The sequence below is a fragment of the Lactuca saligna genome, chromosome 9, assembly GCF_052625555.1.
Source record: "Lactuca saligna cultivar CGN05327 chromosome 9, ASM5262555v1, whole genome shotgun sequence".
Taxonomy (NCBI): domain Eukaryota; kingdom Viridiplantae; phylum Streptophyta; class Magnoliopsida; order Asterales; family Asteraceae; genus Lactuca; species Lactuca saligna.
Window position 1 is genome coordinate 133,613,051 of NC_136425.1, and position 18,815 is coordinate 133,631,865.

The following is an 18,815-nucleotide window of genomic DNA, read 5'->3' on the forward strand; positions in this document are numbered from 1 at the left end:
TTCACAGTTTGATTTCTTTTTCTTACACTTCGTGGATGGGCCAACAACCATTTTTTGATAACAAAGATATAACAAAGTGAATGATTAAGTATAGCTTTGTTATGATTAATGTTATGTTTTAACAAGTTTGCACAGTAATTAGTAGTTAGTAAAGTGCCCAAGTTAAACAGTACTGATTGAAGTTACATAATAACAATTTTACATGAGTTGGATGGATTCATAAATATCGATTTTTACATTATTTTAAGTGGGACTCAATTCTATAAGATTATTTTTAATTACACAAAAACAACTCTTTTTATTATATCACTTTCTAAGGAAAAGCAAAGAAACAAAATTTGGGTGTCCTATTTGAGACAAATTTGAATGTTTATACAACAATTTTTCTCCATACAAAATAATTAATTATTTAGAAAGTTGTACAAACAAAATTTTAAAACAAAATTGTTATTGTTATGTATGGAATAACTTCATTTCACTATGTCCATTTCACACGCCCAGTTTTCAAGGTCACCTTGCTAACTTATAGGAACTATATACGAAATGCCAAAATGACCTTTTATTTATAGTGCCCATAGGTATTTTATCAGAATGCCCTGCAAAATGAATGGTTATCGACGGAAAACTTTACTTTTGAGCTAATTCGTAGAAGAAACGTAAAAAAGTAGTTATTTCATTTCTCTATAAATTATCGGATACTTTTATACTGGGCCATCAATGGATTCGGAGTAGTTGGGAAAGGTTAGCGAACAAAATTATTTCCAATTATCTGGTTGGTTGCCGGCCAAGTGGTTAACCAACCCTCAATTGACATTGGCGTTTTATATCTGCAATAACATAATAATTCAATCATTTAGAAATGCATCTAGAGAGTCATGATTACGCTTTACGTACCCAAATTTATTTATTATAATTGCCCACTAATATATACACATTATGGATTTCAAAAATTGGCTATGAATCATTGCAAATGACGTTTAGATACAAAAAAGAACGAAAAAAATGACTGTGTTTATTGATAAAATCATATATCTGAGAGCCCTGGAACACGTCTGCTCCACAATCCTTTATTGAAGATAAAACAAAACCAATCAAAACCTTATAAATCCAACACGTGGGTGTTAAGGTCTTTAGTTCTTGGGTGCAAATTTGGCCTTTATTTTCTCCACCTCTTTCGTTCCAATCTGGAATGCCTTAGTCAACACAACATCTTCCACCGCCGGAGATGACCCAAACAAAGCGTCTGCCGCCCTTTGGGTACCCGGCAGCTGGCTGTTGAAGGCAGCAATTACAGCTGCAGGAACTTTACCGTTGTTTATCTGGAAGTGAATTAAGCCTCTAGGGAACGTAAACACTTCACCCATTTTGATTGTCTTGGTGAACAGTTTGTTCGCTGTAGTTATGAATCCCACATCCAGTTCTCCGGTCAACACAAACACTATCTCGGCGGCTCTTGGGTGGGTGTGCGGTGGGTTCAGGCCACCTGGTGCGTAGTCAATACGAGCCATGGACACGCCAAAGGTGTTTAGCCCGGGGAGCTGTGTGACGAAGGCTGTTGTAACGGTTGCGCCGAATGTGTTGTTGGTAAGCCCCGCCTTAGCTAACCCCGCAAAGAAGAAATCGTCGGCTGTTATGTTGCTTTTGCATGGGAATCCATTTAGTTTTACATCTGGTTTTTGTTCATGAATACAAGAATAATGTTTAACTTCTCATCCAATAACAAAACAAATTATGCAAACGTTTCAAACGGTATAAGTGGAATCCCAAAACCATGAATTATGTCGAGAATTGAATGCCTGATGTTAATGAAAAAAAAAAAACGAAAATAATAGTGTGTCATGAATCATGATGAATATACGTTTATGAGAAGTACGCGCGATATACTACAAAGAATGTGGACATGTGGTGGCTTATTCTTGAAAGGCATGAACAACCACCAAAATATAACATCGACTTGGACTTTATGAAAGTTTAAGCTTTTTTTTCGCATCCACTATTTGACCAAGAACATGATGAGCGATAGCTCAAACAATTAAGGTTATTTTGTAGAATCTAAAGGGGGCGTTTTGACATATGCATGGAAACTCAAATCGTGAAGATTAAGTTGAAATGAAGTACCTGAGGCAAGATCTGCAACACAGACATCTTGAAGCAAGTCAGGGTCTGCCGAGACGAAGGAAGACAAGAAGATAGGCATCATGATGGTGATCACGAACAACGCATAGGCGCTAGTAGCCATGGCAAATCTTGATTAATCGGAATAAAAAATAGACCCCTTTCACTTTCTATTGGGGAAGATGAAATGATTTATTTGAGAAAGAATTTTAGGTGGGTTTGAGAGAATTGGAGATGGAAAGATGATTGTATTTAAAATGGGGTGAGGGAGGAGACATTTTGAAAGCATATTCAGATCGGTGGCTTGTCCCTTTCAGTTCTAGGAAATAATGTCTAGTTGTGTCTTATACTTCCAGCTTTATTAAATTTATGTTTCAAGGAAAGTAGGAATGTCATTTTTTGAATTGGTCTTCAAATTATCGTCAAAGAGAAATTTAATAGGCTTTCTATTTTGTGATTTGAATTGCAATATTAAAAAGGATAGCAATATGTACAACCGTTACAAACAACTATTTAAATTATTTTTTTAGATAACAACAAATTAAATTGAATTTAATGTTTTAAAATGGAAATCATTTTTTATGCTTTTTTACCTGCATTTTTTTTTCTTAATTTTTATTCACAATTTTAAATTGCTCACACTTATTTACGAAACAAATTATTTTTAAGAGAAATTAAATACTATTTTATTTTTTATTCCTATCAATCATTCTCCTCATTTAAATGATAATATTCATCAAATTAGTATATTAAAATATCATAATTAAATTTGGTAGATGAATTTATAGAAACAAAAGCTAAAAGGATATTTAATTCACAATATACTAACAAATTATTTTTTTGGTTTGAAATGTTATACTATAACTTACACCCCTATTATAGCTATTATATTTGATAGTATAACTGCCTACATTATAGTTGTTATCCTATGATGTATATATATATAGTAGTTATATCGTGTAAAATAGTTATAATTGGTATAAAAACTCATTCAATAATTTTATATTTTGATGTAAACTTTAAATTTTGTTACAATTTTAGTCAAACTTTTTTTACTTTTTTTTTTTTTTTTTTTTTTTTTTTTTGCAAATTCCTTCAAAAATTACTTTTTTATTTTCTTTCACAAATTTATTTTTTAATATTTTTTTTCTACAATTTATGTTAGGATAAATTACACCAATCGTCCCTCGTGCATATACTAAAAAACTTGTTTAATCATTGTTTGTAAAAATTAACTTGGACCGTCCCTCGTTAGTTTAAATTTTTGTGCTTCATCCCTTACGATACATAAAATGACTATTATGTCCTCTTGTATTTTTTTCCATTTAATTTAATATTATAATTATTATTTTAATTTAAAAATAAAAGAGATAGAAATAGGGCCCCACTTTATACCCCCACCTCAACACCTTAAACCCGTCACCGACTTCCTACCTCCTCCTTTGTTGGGATACACCACTATCAGAACACCCTTTTCGCACCCCTGTTCATCATCGCAAACCGCAACCAACATCCACTTTAAACCTCACCTTCAAAATCGGAAAACCCACCTCAATCGAAAACCACTTTCATGCAACATGCATCATTCAAATATCATCTATTCATTGCCTCCAATTAACAACTACCACCTGCCTTATACGACCCACAAAGCCAACCATCTCCATCCAAATCATCCCATGTAAACACCAGGAAACCATATTAAACACCACCTGGAATGTGATCGCCTCTTCATCACTATCGTCGATGTAGAAGATTTGGGTTTGATCTGAACCTGTTTATGTATCTAGATCTCCATCCTCTTCAATTTATAAGTTTAGGGTTTAGTTGGGTTTCAATTGCAGGTTTAGGGTTCGTTTTTTGTGGTTTGAGTGATGATTTGTGGTCTGTGTGAGAGAGCGAGAGATATGACTGATTGAATTCAAAGAAGAAGAAGAAATAAAATTGGGGAAAGGATAAATTGCAACATCCTTCTTTTTTTCGATCTTCTGATTTGTTGCAAATCGAGAACAGTAAAAACGAGTGGTAAATTAGGGTTAAGTTGAGATATGAGATGGTGGTGGCGATTGTGGTGTTACTGATGATTCCATCGACGATGGTAGTGTTGTTCTTGATTCCATGTACAATTCCTTCTTGAGTTCTAGGGTTTGATAGAGGCGATCGGTGGAGGAGGAGGATCGATTGGTCTGATTTTGGTTTCTCTCTTTGTGATGAAGGTGAAAGTGGGGGTGTTGGGGCTTTGACGGCGTTAGTAGTGGCTGAGAATAGGGGGACAGAGGTAGAGGAAGATATAAGAGGGAGAAGCGGGAAGGGTGGGTACCTGTGTGTATACTTATTGTTTTTTTCTTTTTGTTTAATCTAAAACAAATAAACAAATAAAAAGAAAATTAAAAAGGAAATAAATATGGGCAAGATAGTCTATTTATGTCTAGAGGGACGAAACGTGCAAGTTTTAAACGAACAAGGGATTGTCAGAGTTACGTTTTGAAAATAGAGACTAAACACGCTTTTTGACATATGCATGAGGTATGATTGATGTAATTTACCCTTTATATTAAAAAAAAACTAAGAAGATTCTCCACAAATTTTTGTACCACCTCCTAAATTTTTTGTTTTATAACTTTTTTTAACAAAGCTATATTGTTGTTTTTTCAACACTTCTTCAAACTTTTTGTTATATTTTTACATCTATTTTGTCATTACATGTTTACAAGTTTTTATGCAACCTTTACAAATATTATTTACAATTGTTTTAATATATATATATATATATATATATATATATATATATATATATATTTCTTTCTTTCTTTTGGCAACTATTGTACAATGTTTTTGAAGTATTTTATAACGTTTTACACTTTATATAAATTTAATATTATTAATTTTTAAATTTTATCTCTATAGTTTTAATATATATGTAACATCTTGATTTCCAATTATTTCCAATATTGACCTTTCGTTTTTGAATATGTTGCAAAACTCGTCCCTAATGGCATTTTCGTAAATTTTTGGACAGGTTGGGGTACGCTAGGTGTACGTGACCAGGGTGCAAACCCTAAATTTTATGGTTTAGACCCTATTTAAGCTTCATAATAGCCTCATACCCTCCTTAACTCTAGCCTTCATTCTTCCTTGACCTCATTGTGAAACCCTAAAGTGTGTGTGTGTGTATGTGTATTTTGAAGCTTGGAATGTCTTTTGATACCATTTTGCTATTCTTGGTGGTGAAGGAAGAGCATTAAAGTTGTGGTGTTTCACTCAATACCTTAGATCCAACATCTATACTCCCTTGTACACCTTCTGGAGGTATAAAGCTCCAACCTTGATGAGTATTTCATTTAGATTTTGTTTTATCTTAAAGTTGGCACCTTTTTGTCCCAAATGTTGATCCTTGTAAGTATGGAGTACTCCAAGATGTTTAAGTTGTCATTTCAAATGTTATAGGGTGTGTTAAGTCATAAAAATATGATCTTGGACATTATCTTCTTCCCAGGCATGTTATAGGTTGTCTTAAGGGGTAAAGAGGCTAGGGTTTTTGTTGTTAAGCTCTTATTAGCCATGCAAAACCATAAAGTTGAAAACTTTATGGTCTAGATCTGGATTTTGGATGAAAGTGCTTAAAGATTAAGCACTTTATGCGTTAAGCTGGTGGCAACCACTTATGTCCGAGGTACAAAAAGGTGCATTGTGTGTACGTGGTCAACCCTTCAAAGTTTAGTCAAACGCTCAGTATGCCCCATGTACGTGTTGAGTACACCCATCTTACTCACCGAGTTGACTCAGTTGACTCAGTTGACATTTATCTGGTTTTTACCAAGTTTAACCTAGGGGTATTTTAGGTATTTTGATCTATATTCTTAGTTTTGGTCACCGTATTTGTAAAGGTGACTCGTAGAGTTGATTTCGAGGCAACATGTTATTTTTGTTTTCGCATCTGTCTGTGAGGTGAGTTTTCTCACTGTATCCATGGGTCGAAGGCACCAATGTCCGCCCATTATTCAGTTATATAAAATGTTAGTTGCTATGTGATGTATACTTGTTTATATGATCAGGTTAAAATATACCCAAGACGAGGCCCACTATGGTATGCTGGGTTGAAATATACCCTATAGTGGGGCCTACAATGGTATGTCGGGTTGAAATATACCCCATGGCGGAGCCTAGTATAGCATGTTGGGGTTGAAATATACCCCAAAGAGATGCCCCAACTCGGGGTCCATATTTGTTTGTGGGGTTAAAAGATACCTAGGGTGGGGCCTATATTCTTATGTTTGGTATGTGGTATTTTGGGGAACTCACTATGATTTGTGCTTATAGTTTATGTTTATGGTTTCAGGTACTTCCGATTCCAAAGGGAAGGACCTGACATAATGGCGCGACATCCTCCCCTCATGATTTCCGCAATTTTAATAATTGTACTATGATGTTTTAAATATTATGATTTGGCGTTGGATTTTGAAACAATTAATGAATGCTTGGATAGACTCCCAAATGAAAATTTTTATTACTATTTTTAGGCTGTTACAAGTTTGTATCAGAGCCTTGTTTTGACGGGTTCAGATAGACTTTAAGGTGTGTCAGAAATCAAACTGATGAAATTATAATTTTTTTTAAGAAAAATGAAATTAAACTTCTAAAAATATTTTGCTGAGAAAAGGGGTGTGATGTGTGCAATCAGTCGAGCTCAAGTAAGTGGTTCCCAATATTACCCATACCTACGTATTATGAGTAGTACGTTTGATATGAGAAATGCATGCTAGATTAGGGCTAAGGATACCTTCAGGAATCATATGATAAAATTACCTGATTTTTCTAATGCCTTATAGCATAGGAGGATTGGATGCTATGTATTACTTAGAATTAATATCGGCTCAGTTAATTGCTAAGTGTATGCTTTCAAAGCTGTATTCGATTAGGATTATATAGCCCTGGAATGATCAATTTGGTCATATTTCTTGTTCCTTGTTTAGTTATGGAATTAGGGTAGAATCAACATTTGACAGTATATGTGATCCTGTTTTGTGTATAACTTACATGCATAAGGAAACCAACGGTGTTGATTGAGGTTCTTGGTATTACGAGCGCTGGCAGTTGAAACTTCCTAGGTGAGCCTAGGATATGTATGTTGTTTAGCATAGGATTCATAAATGGTTTTAGTGTGGTGATTTAGAGGAATCAACACAGCTCTTGAGGAAGGTACGGGTAGGTGTGAAAAGGTCGTATTGGATTCACTGGAAGCTGTAACATTAACTTAGAACCAAAAATTTTCATTTTTATATTAATCAAAACATCAACCAAACATCTTTATCAAACCATAAGGAAATTGTAGTGTATCCATAATCATCCAAAAGTACATCAGAGTCAAATAAGTGTAAAATCATGGTGTTTTCATTGCAATCATCCCGAGCTCTTCCCATTCGATCCAGAAGTACCTGAAACATAAGCTGATAACCGGAAGCGCGAAGCTTAGTGAGTTCCTCAAAATAATGCATACAATATATATGCCAGCTCAAGGTTTTGTCGAGTTTATTTCACCCTCGGGTCTATTTGACCCCCGAGTCTATTTCAACTCATATGCCACCTCTAGGTTGGTGTCGGTTTATTTCAACTTAGTGAGTTCCTCAAAATAATGCATACGATATATATTCCATCTCAAGGTTTTGCCGAGTTTATTTCACCCTCGGGTCTATTTGACCCCCGAGTCTATTTCACCCTCGGGTCTATTTCAACTCACATATATATATATATATATATATATATATATATATATATATATATATATATATATATATATATATATATAACAAACAGGAATACATGCATACAACACATACAACAGTAGTCACAAAGACTACAAGCACATACAATCCCTAGTGTCCTATAATATAGTGTCCAAAGTTTAGATCCAAGCCTTAGGAACGTCTTAATTTATAAAGTCATTAACTTGGAGCCTTTGCATGGCTCAAAAGAACTTAAACCCTAGATTTAGCATCCCACTTCCACTAAATGGACATAAACACATGCATGGTTGATCTTTTACCATCAAGATGCTAAATTTATGGATGAGGAACCTCAAAAACATCAAGAGAAGCAAATCCTAACTCATGGAGTTGAAGAATCCACTAGATCTCATTCATGGGATCAAAAGTTACCAAAACTCCATAAAGACTAGATCTAAGAATATAATGAGCAAGTTCTAAGCTTTATACCTCAATGAAGTTGGAAATGATGAGTGGAATTTAGATCTACAAGCACTCCCTTGGTCAAAGCTCATAATTCAAGTCTCTTCTTCATTAAGGCTCACATACTAACATTAAAACACTCACAAAGAGGCTCAAATATTCTCTACAGGGATTAAGGTTTCAAAATGAAGCTCAAAGGGAAATGGAGGCTAGGAAATGAGAGCATCATGGAACATAATGTTGCTTAAATGGGGTCTAAACACTAAAATTAGGGTTTTTCCCCTGATTGCATAGGCCATGCGTATGAGAAGGATGCCTAGCGTACTACCATTTTTCCGAAAATCACAATAATGCCCCGTACGGACAAAATTTGCAAACTAGATACATACCAAGGGTTAAAATGAAAAGTAACTTGAATCAGGTGTTACAATTCTCCGCCACTTGAATTAAACTTCATCCCGGAAGTCCACTACCATAAATAACATTGGGTAATGCTCCCTCATCTCATTTTCAGGCTCCCACGTCCATTCAGAAGCCTTTTGGTGCTGCCACTGCACCTTTACGAGATCCACCACCTTCTTTTGAAGAGTATGCGTCCTCCTGTCAAGGATCGCCACTGTTCTCTCTATGTAATTCAGGAAATCATCCACCTAAATATGATACAATAGAACCGCTATGGAATAATCAAACAAACACTTTTGCAACTAAGAGACCTAAAAAGTGATATGAATCTGACCGAGCTCCTCGGGTAGATCCAAACGATATGCAACCCTGCTCACCCTAGATAAAACCATGAAAGGACCTATATACCTGCGGCCCAACTTGCCCTACTTCCTGAATCGGATGACACCTTTCCAAAGTGACACCTTCAACAGTACCATATCTCTAACCTGAAACTCCAAATCTGACCGATATCTGTCTGTGTAGCTCTTTTATCGATTATGTGTTATCTGAAGTCTGCAGTAGACATGTTGAATCAACTCCGTCATTTTGAGTGCCACCTCACTACCCCCCATGAACCGATGTCCAACCTCACCCCAACATATCATGGTCTACACTTCCTCCTGTAGAGCATCTCAAAAGGGGGATGATTAATGTTGGCGTGACAATTACTATTACATGGAAATTCCGCCAAAGCAAGATACTTATCCTAACTACCACCAAAATCCAGTACACATACCCACAACATGTCCTCTAATGTCAGGATAGTCTGCTCTCTCTGACCATCAGTCTGCAGGGGGAAAGCTGTTCTGAAGTGTAGACGATTGCCCAACTCCTCATTGAATCTCTTTTAAAACCTAGAAGTAAACTGAACATCCCTATCACAGACCATAGAAAGCTGCGGTCCTTGTGATGCCACCACCTCCTGAACGTAGATATCGGGAAACTTCTCCACCGAAATACTCTCCTGGATTGGGATAAAATACATACTCTTGTTCAATCGATCCATGATGATCCATATTGAATCCACTCTGTGCGTTGTCCGAGGCATCTTCATGATAAAATCCATCATTATCTCTTCTTATTTCCAAACAGGAACTTCCAATGGTTCCATTGTACTGTGGGGTCGTTGATTCTTGACCTTAACTTTCCTAAAATTCAAGCACGTCTCCACATACTAGGCTACATATCGTTTCATTCATGGCCACCAATAGTCAAGTTGGAGATCCCTAAACATCTTTGTCGCTTCGAGATGAATAGAGGAATCCTGACTTCTCTGCCTCCTCTATCAGTACCTGATGTGCACCACGCCGATATGGAACCCACACCCTCTGGTAAACAGTCAATAATCCCTAGATATCATAATCAAAGGAAGCCACCTGACCTACTATGCGCTCGCTCTTCTGATGCTCTTCCTGTATTGCCTCAACTTGAGCCTCTCAAATCTGTTGTAAAAGCGGGGTAATCACATTCATCCTCAAACATACATCCCTAATTGGGGTAGTAACTACCTTGCAGCTGTACATCACCATGTTGGCTTTCCCCGTGTGATAAAGGATCTCACAATCATAATCATTAACCACATCCAACCATCTATGCTTCCTCGTATTTAGATTTTCCTAATCCATCAAATACCTCAAACTCTTGTGATCTGTGTAGATAGTAAACGGACACCATAGAGTTAATGTCGCCAAATCTTGAGGGCGAACACCACAGCCCCTAACTCCAAATCATGAGTAGGGTAATTTGCATCATGAGGCTTCAGCTGCCTCAAAGCGTAAGCAATCACCTGAACCTGTTGCATCAACATTGCTCCCAAACATGTGCTAGATGCATCATAGTACACTATAAAATCCTCAACGCCCTCTGACAAGGTCAAAATTGATGCCTCGTATAATCACCATCTCAGAGTCTCAAAAGTTGCATGCTGCTCAAGCCCCCAATGAAACGTGACATTCTTCTTTGTTAACCGGGTCAAGGGAACCGCTATCTTGGTGACATCCTGAATAAATATCCGATAATTACCCGCCAATTCAAAGAAACTCCGAATATCAGATGGAGACCTCAGAACTTCCTACCTCATTATCGCCTCGACGTTGGCCAGACCGACTAAAACACCGTTCTGGTTGACATGGTGTCCCAAAAACCACACCTCGCGCAACCAGTACTCACACTTGGAGAGCATTGCATACAATATAGCCATTCTTAGAGTCTCCAATACCTTTCTCAAGTGCTCCTCATGTTTCTGCTGGGTCTTGGAATAGACCATGATGTAATCAATAAACACAATTATAGACCGATCCAACATAGGCCTGCACACGTGATTCATGAGATCCATGAATGCAGCTGGAGTATTGTTGAGCCCGAAGGGCATCACCACAAACTTGTAATGACCATAACTAGTCCAGAAGGCCATCTTTTATGTATCCTCCTCTCTTAGCCTTATCCGATGATAACCTAAATGTAGACCAATCTTGCAAAACCAAGATGCACCCTGAAGCTGGTCAAATAAATTATCAATCCTCGAGAGTGGGTAACGGTTTTTCACTGTTAGCTTATTCAACCGCCAATAACCGATAAACATCCGGTGCAAACTATCCTTATTCTTCATAAACAAGATCGACAGTCCCCAGAGCGAAGTATTCAGAGGAATAAATCCTTTGTCTAATAGATCCTACAGCTGAGTAGACAACTCATGCATCTTTGGATGCACTAACAGATAAGGTGCTTTGTCTATCAGAGACCTACTAGGAACCAAGTCAATCCGAAAATCCACCTGCCTCTCTGGTGGCACTACAGGAAAATCCTCTAGGAAGACATTTGTGTATTAATGAAAAATCGCTTCATCATCCACCACCACCTTACCCTTCTCCCGTGTATCCATCATATAGGCCATAAATCTGGAACAACCCTACTGAAAATAGCATCTGGCCATAGCTGTTGAACATAGAACCGACCCATACTGAACACACTTTCCTTGAATCACCAACTCTCCCCCACTTAGGGTCCGAATACACACCAACTGATGCTTGCAATCAATCATTGCGTCATTAGGGCTCAACCAGTCCATCCCTACAATTACCTTACTCTCACATAGAGGGATAGTAACTAAATAATTTGGGTAATTCTCACTAAACAGCTAAAGAATACATCCTGGATGAACCCTTAATACCCGCACATGACGATCATCGACAATCTGAACCTCTAATGGACAATCATGTTCACCTGGAGCATCGGTAAACCTCTAGTTGAGCACAAGAGATACTAAGGATCGGGTAGCCCCTGAATTGAAACAAAACCAGAGTAGAGATAACATTCACAAGGAATGGCCCTAATAGCAAAACACAAATATAAGTAAGGAAAATAAATATAAATAAAGAGATAAGGAAAAGATACATACTCATCACCACATCAGGTGATGTGCGAGCCTCCTAGACTGTCTACCGAAATGCTTTACTCCTCACAACAGGCACCTCTGCCTTCCTTGATGGCCATATGTAATCAGCAAAGTCGTCCGTATGGGTGCTGCAACTTGTCTCGCTGCTGCTAAACTTGGACAATCGTCCTTTTTATGGCTTCATTTATTACGATGGAAGCAAATTAGACTCATTCCTTAGGTGGTGGTTGTACAATCCGGACTAAAATTCCCAATCTTGCCACACTTGTAGCAACCTGAACCAACACCCCTACAAGCTCCATCGTGTGACTTGTTGCACTTGCCACAGCCGCCCCGACCCTACTGTCACTTCGATCTCGAATCAAAAACCAGAGGCCTCTTGACCGAACTCTTAGAACCCTGAACCTAATCTGGTTTCCTCTTCTTCTCCATATCCAAGTAAATCTCCCTCTTTCTGGCTCTTACCACCATATACTCTAATGTCCTGCAACTAGATATACTCATAAACTGCCTGATGTCGATCCTTAGCATATGTTGATACCTTGCCTTCTTCATCTTCTCATTTTCCACTTATTATGGAACTAGAAAGGCCTTCTCATGAAACATAGCGTTGATCTCCGCCCTGAAACTTCCTCGCTAACTATTGGATGCCAATAACTGGTGCAAATTCATCCCAAAACCTAGTCACAAAATCCTCCCACGTCATTAAATCAACCACCTAGCCTCCCAAGGCATGTCCAACCTCCACTTACCAATCTTGAACTCTATTTTTTAGAAGACAAGATGCAAGTCTGACCTTTGCCCCCATAGGGAAACATGTAGTGCGGAAGGTGTTCGTGACATCTGCTAACCAATGCATGCTCACAATCAGCTCTTTCTTCCTGAAGAACTCCAGGGATCGACATGCCTAGAAATCACGAAAAATAAAAGTGCGATCTCCCATCATGGCTACCATCTCGGAATGAAAAAATTCCCAAGCGCTCATCCAGAATCTTCTGGACACCCTCCTTGACCGTACCAAAAATCACAAGTGTTTGCTCAATAATACTACAGGTTATCTCTAAAGAAATGAACTCCCGCGTCTGATCATCTCTAAATCTGTAACGCCTTGTTCTGAATCGATTCCTAGTCTGAGGTTGTGGCTGAAGATTGGTCATCATAAGGATTAAGGATTTTGAAAAGTTAAGATCTAGGCCCATTTGGGAGCGGGTGATGCATTAGAACTAATCAGGGTGTTCAGTTCATGTTTTGGAGCCAAAGGATATTTCGGTAAAGTGTCAGTTGGGTTTTTGTGGAAAATGGATTTTTTTTAAGGTCTTAAGAAAGGAATGAGTTGATAGGAGTGTAGGGCTTCTCGTTAACTTTCCGGTTATATAAGGTTCATCGGAAACAGACCTAGAATGAAGGAGTTGTGATAGTTTGAAGGCTTTGGCAATTTTGGTCTTTAGGTGGGAAAAGCTTGTATTTTAGCATGCATCCGAAGGTGTGAAACAATTAGTACGTCCATCATAAGCTAGGATCACCCGACGTAGTGCATGATAAGTGGAACGCGGGTGCGAAGATGTGCGCCCAACGTATAGGGAGTACGCCCAACATATGTTCAGGATCTCCAAAACCCTAATTTTTAGGGTTGGCTCACTATTTAAAGCACCTTAAATCCAAGGGGTGTGCCTATCTTTCATTCTCAGAGCCTTAAACCTTAAATTCGAGTGGTAGCTTCATGCAAGAGTGTTGTGAGCTTTGTGAGTGCATTTTCGGTGGTTTTTGGTGCATTTCAAGAAATGGAAGCTCAATACAAGTTGGTGGTTTAAGGGAAGGCTTGTAGATCGAGACTTCTTGCTACATTTTCAGCTAAAAGAAGGTAAAAAGTTTTGAGCCTGATCACTAGATGTTTTTGTTTATGAATATGTTGGTTTTTGTCCCTTTTTGTCCTCATGAGCAAGATCTAGTGGGTAGACACTACTCCAGGAGCTTTGAGTTGCTACTCTTAGCATTTCAGAGGTTATAAGCCCATAAAGTTACAATCTTTGAGGCCGGAAACCATTCATGCATGTCCTTGATGAGTATTATTGGGTTAAGTTGGTCATTAAGACCCTTTGAACGATGCAAATGCATAAAGGTGCCAACTTTGTGCATTAAGAGATTCATTTGGTGGTTCTCTAAAGTTTATATGCAAAGCTCTAAACTGATTAAGTCACAAAATTAGTTTCGAAGTACTGCGAGTACGCCGCGCGTAATTCAATGTACGCCCCATGTACAGAGTCAACCGTCCTGTAGATGGTCAATGCGAGGAGAGGGTACACCCAGCGTACAATAGGGGTACGCCCTGCGTATGCCATTGTTTGGGATTTTAGAGTTTGGGCTTAAGGTTTGGGCCATCTGTTTGGGCCTAGTTTATTGGACCCTAATGGACTATCCGGCTGGTTGTGTTTTGGGCTAATTGAAGGTTCGGATCATAGGATAAGGCCCATTGGAAAGTTTTGGCCCAATTTGGAAAATAGGTGGGTCATAACTGGGTTTTGATGATTATGGGTTATTAGACCATCGAGATGCTAAGTGTGTTGGGCTGAAAAAAGGATTTGGGCCTCATGGCAAGACCCATGTAAAGGTTTAGGGCTTAGTTTTTGGATCATACTGGGCCAGGGGTAGAATGATCATTTTACCCCCATGCATGGATTAAGGATTATGGTATGGGACCCAGTTGCTAATTGGGTATATTGATCGGTATTAATAGCTCAGGAAGTCGACAGGGCAATAGCTAAGGATTTCTTTCAGGAAGCTTCTGCATTCGAGCTAATCCTTCTCACCATATTAAGGGGTCTAAGCCACCAAGGCCAACCCATTTAATGTTATATGGATTGATAGTTGGTTATGTGATATGTTGTTAGGACATATGTATGGAAGTCCCCGAGGGGTTCCCATGGTAGTATATTAAGACCATGAGGAGGCTCATATGGCATTTAATATAAGTCCTTGGAGGTTTTCCAACTTCCTAGTATGTTTACTTACATAGCTCGTATGATATTCCCAGGATTATTATAGACCGTGTGGAGGTTGCCGTGGAAATTAGCCAAGACCATGTGGGGGTTCCAGTGGCGGCTAGTAAAGACCACGTGGAGGTTTCCCGTGGCCCTTGGTCTAAGAAATTGGAAGGTTACCACTGCAACCCCATATGTTATTATGCATGGCTTATGTAATATACGTAGCTTTATAACTAATATGATATGTGTTACGTGGATTGTGTGGGGTATGCTCTGGGGGACTCACTAATCTTCGTGCTTACAGTTTTGCTTATGGTTTCAGGTATCATTTTTTTAGAAAGGAAGGGCTCAGCTTGATCGCAATGCACACTCCCATGTTTTCCGCATTGAATGATTTTGGGATGACTCTGATAAATGTTTTAATTAGTGATGTTTTTGAATGTTTGGGATAAATGATATCTATGTTTTGGGTATATTAAAAATGAAATTTTTACCCTTGATTTTTGGTTCGTTACAAGTTGGTATTAAGGCCTTGGTTTGAGGGATTCGGACATACATTCGGATGTGTCTGAAATCAAACTGAGGGTCTATAAAGTTTTCAAAAAGAAAAATGTTTTCAAGGATAAATTTTTCTAAGATAAGAAAGGGTGTGGTGCATGCAATTAGCCGACCTCAAGTAAGTTTCCTGAGAATACCGATATATGTTAATTGTTATGACTTGATTTGTGAATCTGAGAATCACATGCTAAATAGGGCTAAGAGAGATGCCTTTATATGTTGTATGAGCTGGTAGACTTGCATGCTAATGTTGAGAAGTCATGTTGGATAAGGTGTCTAAGTCCATAACTATATTTGGTATGTACTTGACGTGACCCGACATGGTCCATTTGGGTTGCACTTCATCGGAACAATTTGTATGGATAGTTTTTTGAGAAGAGTATGTTTATGGTTTATTAGTATATTATAAGTTATAATATATTAATATGGAATCATATTATTTAGTTAGTATTGATCAAGAATTTATTTGGAATTATTTTAATGATCAAAAGAGACTACTTAAATATGGATTCTAATAGTATGTGCCAATTGATTATTTAGGATGGGCTAAGCTTGCATGGAAGTCCATTGAGCTTTTTGACCCATGGGTCCTAAGTATGCGAAAGGTCATGGGTATTAGGGTTTCCATGGATATAACCTAATCCTCCATACTATATAAAGAATTCTAAGGCTCTAGAAATCGGCACTAGTGTGTGAGATAAGAAAGCATAGCCGATTTCTAGAGTGCATCATATTCTCTCAAGACTTTCAAGTTGTTGTGGTGATTTGTGATTCCACTTGAGGCATTCACATTATTGGTGGTAGGCTCTTAAATCTCCAAGCAATCAACTACAAGAAGAGGTATGTATTTCTATCTAGTTTTATTTGTACAAGTACCTATGATAACATGCTAGATAGGACAATGCATTAGAAATCAATTTTGGATGTATAATAGAGAAAACATAGTTCCAAAGCATTTAGGGCTATATGTGCACCTTGAGGTTGTTAGGATGCTCAAAACCCTTCAGTGGTATCAGAGCCTAGGCTTGTTTTCTATTATATTGTTGCTTATATGTGATTTTGGAAAGCTGAAACTGTTGTCCAACTACTTAACTCGGCGAGTCCATTGACAAAATCGACGAGTTGATGCTTCTAGCCTTGGACTCGGCGAGTCTAGTCCTACACTCGGCGAGTCTAATGACCAGATAAAGGGGTATACTGCTCGTGTCTACAAAACCCTTCCCCACTGCAGCAAATGCAACTACCACCATCATGGGGTCTGTCGGGAACTCTACTGCACTAGGTGCCACATAAAGGGGTATACTGCTCGTGTCTGCAGAATCGCAGTTGAGTTTATTGCATCAATCACCAAGGTGATGACAAATCCAGTTTGCCGTCTATGTGGTGAGATTGGACACTTCAAGAAGGACTGCCCAGCAGAAGGAAAAGACAAGGACACAGGAGGAGTCTAACAATAATGCTTAGGGAGAAGCATCAAGGAAACCGGTAGATTTTGGTATGTCTCTCGATCTCAGATAACTAACCAAGAACATAAAAAGGCTAATACTAAGTGTAATTACGTCCTTATTAAGGCGAAAATCCCAGCACTGTTATAAAATTTAAAATTCATCAGGTAAAACTATAATGGCTAAACATATACGTTACGACCATGTATAGTTAAGATGGATAGACCTAGAGTGATTGAATGCCGCTTCATTTCCTGTTCCTCGTTTTGTTGTGGATTTAGGGTGGAGTCGCTCAGTCAATAGTCCTCCCCACCTTAACTATAAATGACTAGTATATGTTAGGCGATTATAGAAATGCCTCGTGAGAATCCATTCATGGAAGGGCACTCTACTCAGAAACACTTAGGAATCTCTATAGTTCCGAGTCAACTATATTGTTCCAAGTATCCGTGACAGCGATACACAGGACGAAACCTGAAATGCCTAGAACTTGTGTGCGTGTTCGGCGCATGAGTCTATCGATCCTCATTTTATATCATGTCGAAGTATGCCTACTTCGACGACTCTATCGATCATGGTTTGACGTAGTGCAACCATGTGTACATCCCTAGTGCTGTGTAAAAAGGACTTTCTCCATAGCCATTTCGGCAAATAAAGGTTCTTCCGAACCTAAACAAAATAAGAATAATAAAACCTAATACGATCCGCCAGTCGTCCCTCTTATCTCAAACCTTCCGAAGTACCCAAGAGAAGGGTACCACATGCTGTTGACCGACCCCTCAAACCCCTATATAAGGGAGAGTAAACTCCATTTCCACCTTTTTACTCTCTCTCTCTCTCTCTCTAAACTCTCTCTCTACAACTGTTTCTCGAGCCAAAAATCAGCCGTTTCAAGCCCCAAACGAGTAGGTAAACTATCCTAACTTGTTGTATAGTCTATATAGCATGAAAATTCGTGTTTAAATCATAAAATAGGGACAAAATGATGTGTTTATGGCCCAAGAACACTCTTGGACCGTTAACACCAGTTAATGGGGTTTTTAAGCCCCAAAACCCCTCCAAATTGTCCCTAAGGCTTAGATATGACTTGTGGGCTTATGGAATCGGACTTAGAATACCTTGAACTATAATTTAGGGAAGTAAACTTGAGTTTACTGCCCAAGAACTTGCTTGGGCCATAAACTCCTCTTCATGGGGAGTAAACTCAAGATTATGTGCTAGAAATGCCCCAAACACCCCCCTATGGCCTTGCAAGAATACCTTGAAGCAATACCATCATTGTAAAAAGCCTTAAAATTCAATAAAACTAAGGGAGTAGGAGTTCACGTCCGTGAACTCCCATAGAAGGGTTCATGGGCCGTAAACTCCCATTAGGTGCCCAAATGGTGCCCAAACTCCTTCATTTGACTTGGGAAAATACATAGGATTTATTCTCTATCACTTAAGCCCGTAAAACACCAAAGGAATGTGTCAATAGGAGCTTACGGACGTAAACTCCCTTGGTTAGGGTTATAAACTCCCATTTGGTCCATATAGGTGCCTCAAATCCATCCATACACTTTATATTTGGGCCTAGCAAAATTCCACCATTGATATGAGACCTGTAAGCATCCTAGAACACCCTCACCATGAGTTTACGGCCGTAAACTCATGGGGAGTTGTCCCAGGGCCGTGAACTCTATATATAGAGTTTACT

At 38.4% G+C, this 18,815-nt stretch overlaps 1 protein-coding gene across 1 annotated transcript; it reads right to left on the reverse strand.

Moving 5' to 3' along the window:
- Positions 1-941: 941 nt before the first annotated feature.
- On the reverse strand, positions 942-2,358 carry LOC145017271 (germin-like protein 5-1). The gene is made up of 2 exons (XM_078975328.1): positions 2,119-2,358; positions 942-1,669 (listed from the first exon to the last, which is right to left on the reverse strand). The coding sequence occupies exons 1-2, from the start codon at positions 2,237-2,239 to the stop codon at positions 1,131-1,133; spliced, it is 660 nt and encodes a 219-aa protein (XP_078831454.1). The 5' UTR covers positions 2,240-2,358; the 3' UTR covers positions 942-1,130.
- Between the last annotated feature and the right edge of the window lie 16,457 nt (positions 2,359-18,815).

Excerpts from the sequence above, each read along its gene's own strand:
- LOC145017271 (XM_078975328.1), bottom strand. The coding sequence starts at position 2,239 with ATGGCTACTAGCGCCTATGCGTTGTTCGTGATCACCATCATGATGCCT. Across the intron at positions 1,670-2,118 it reads TGTTGCAGATCTTGCCTCAG|ATGTAAAACTAAATGGATTC; the intron begins GTACTTCATTTC and ends AACAAAAACCAG.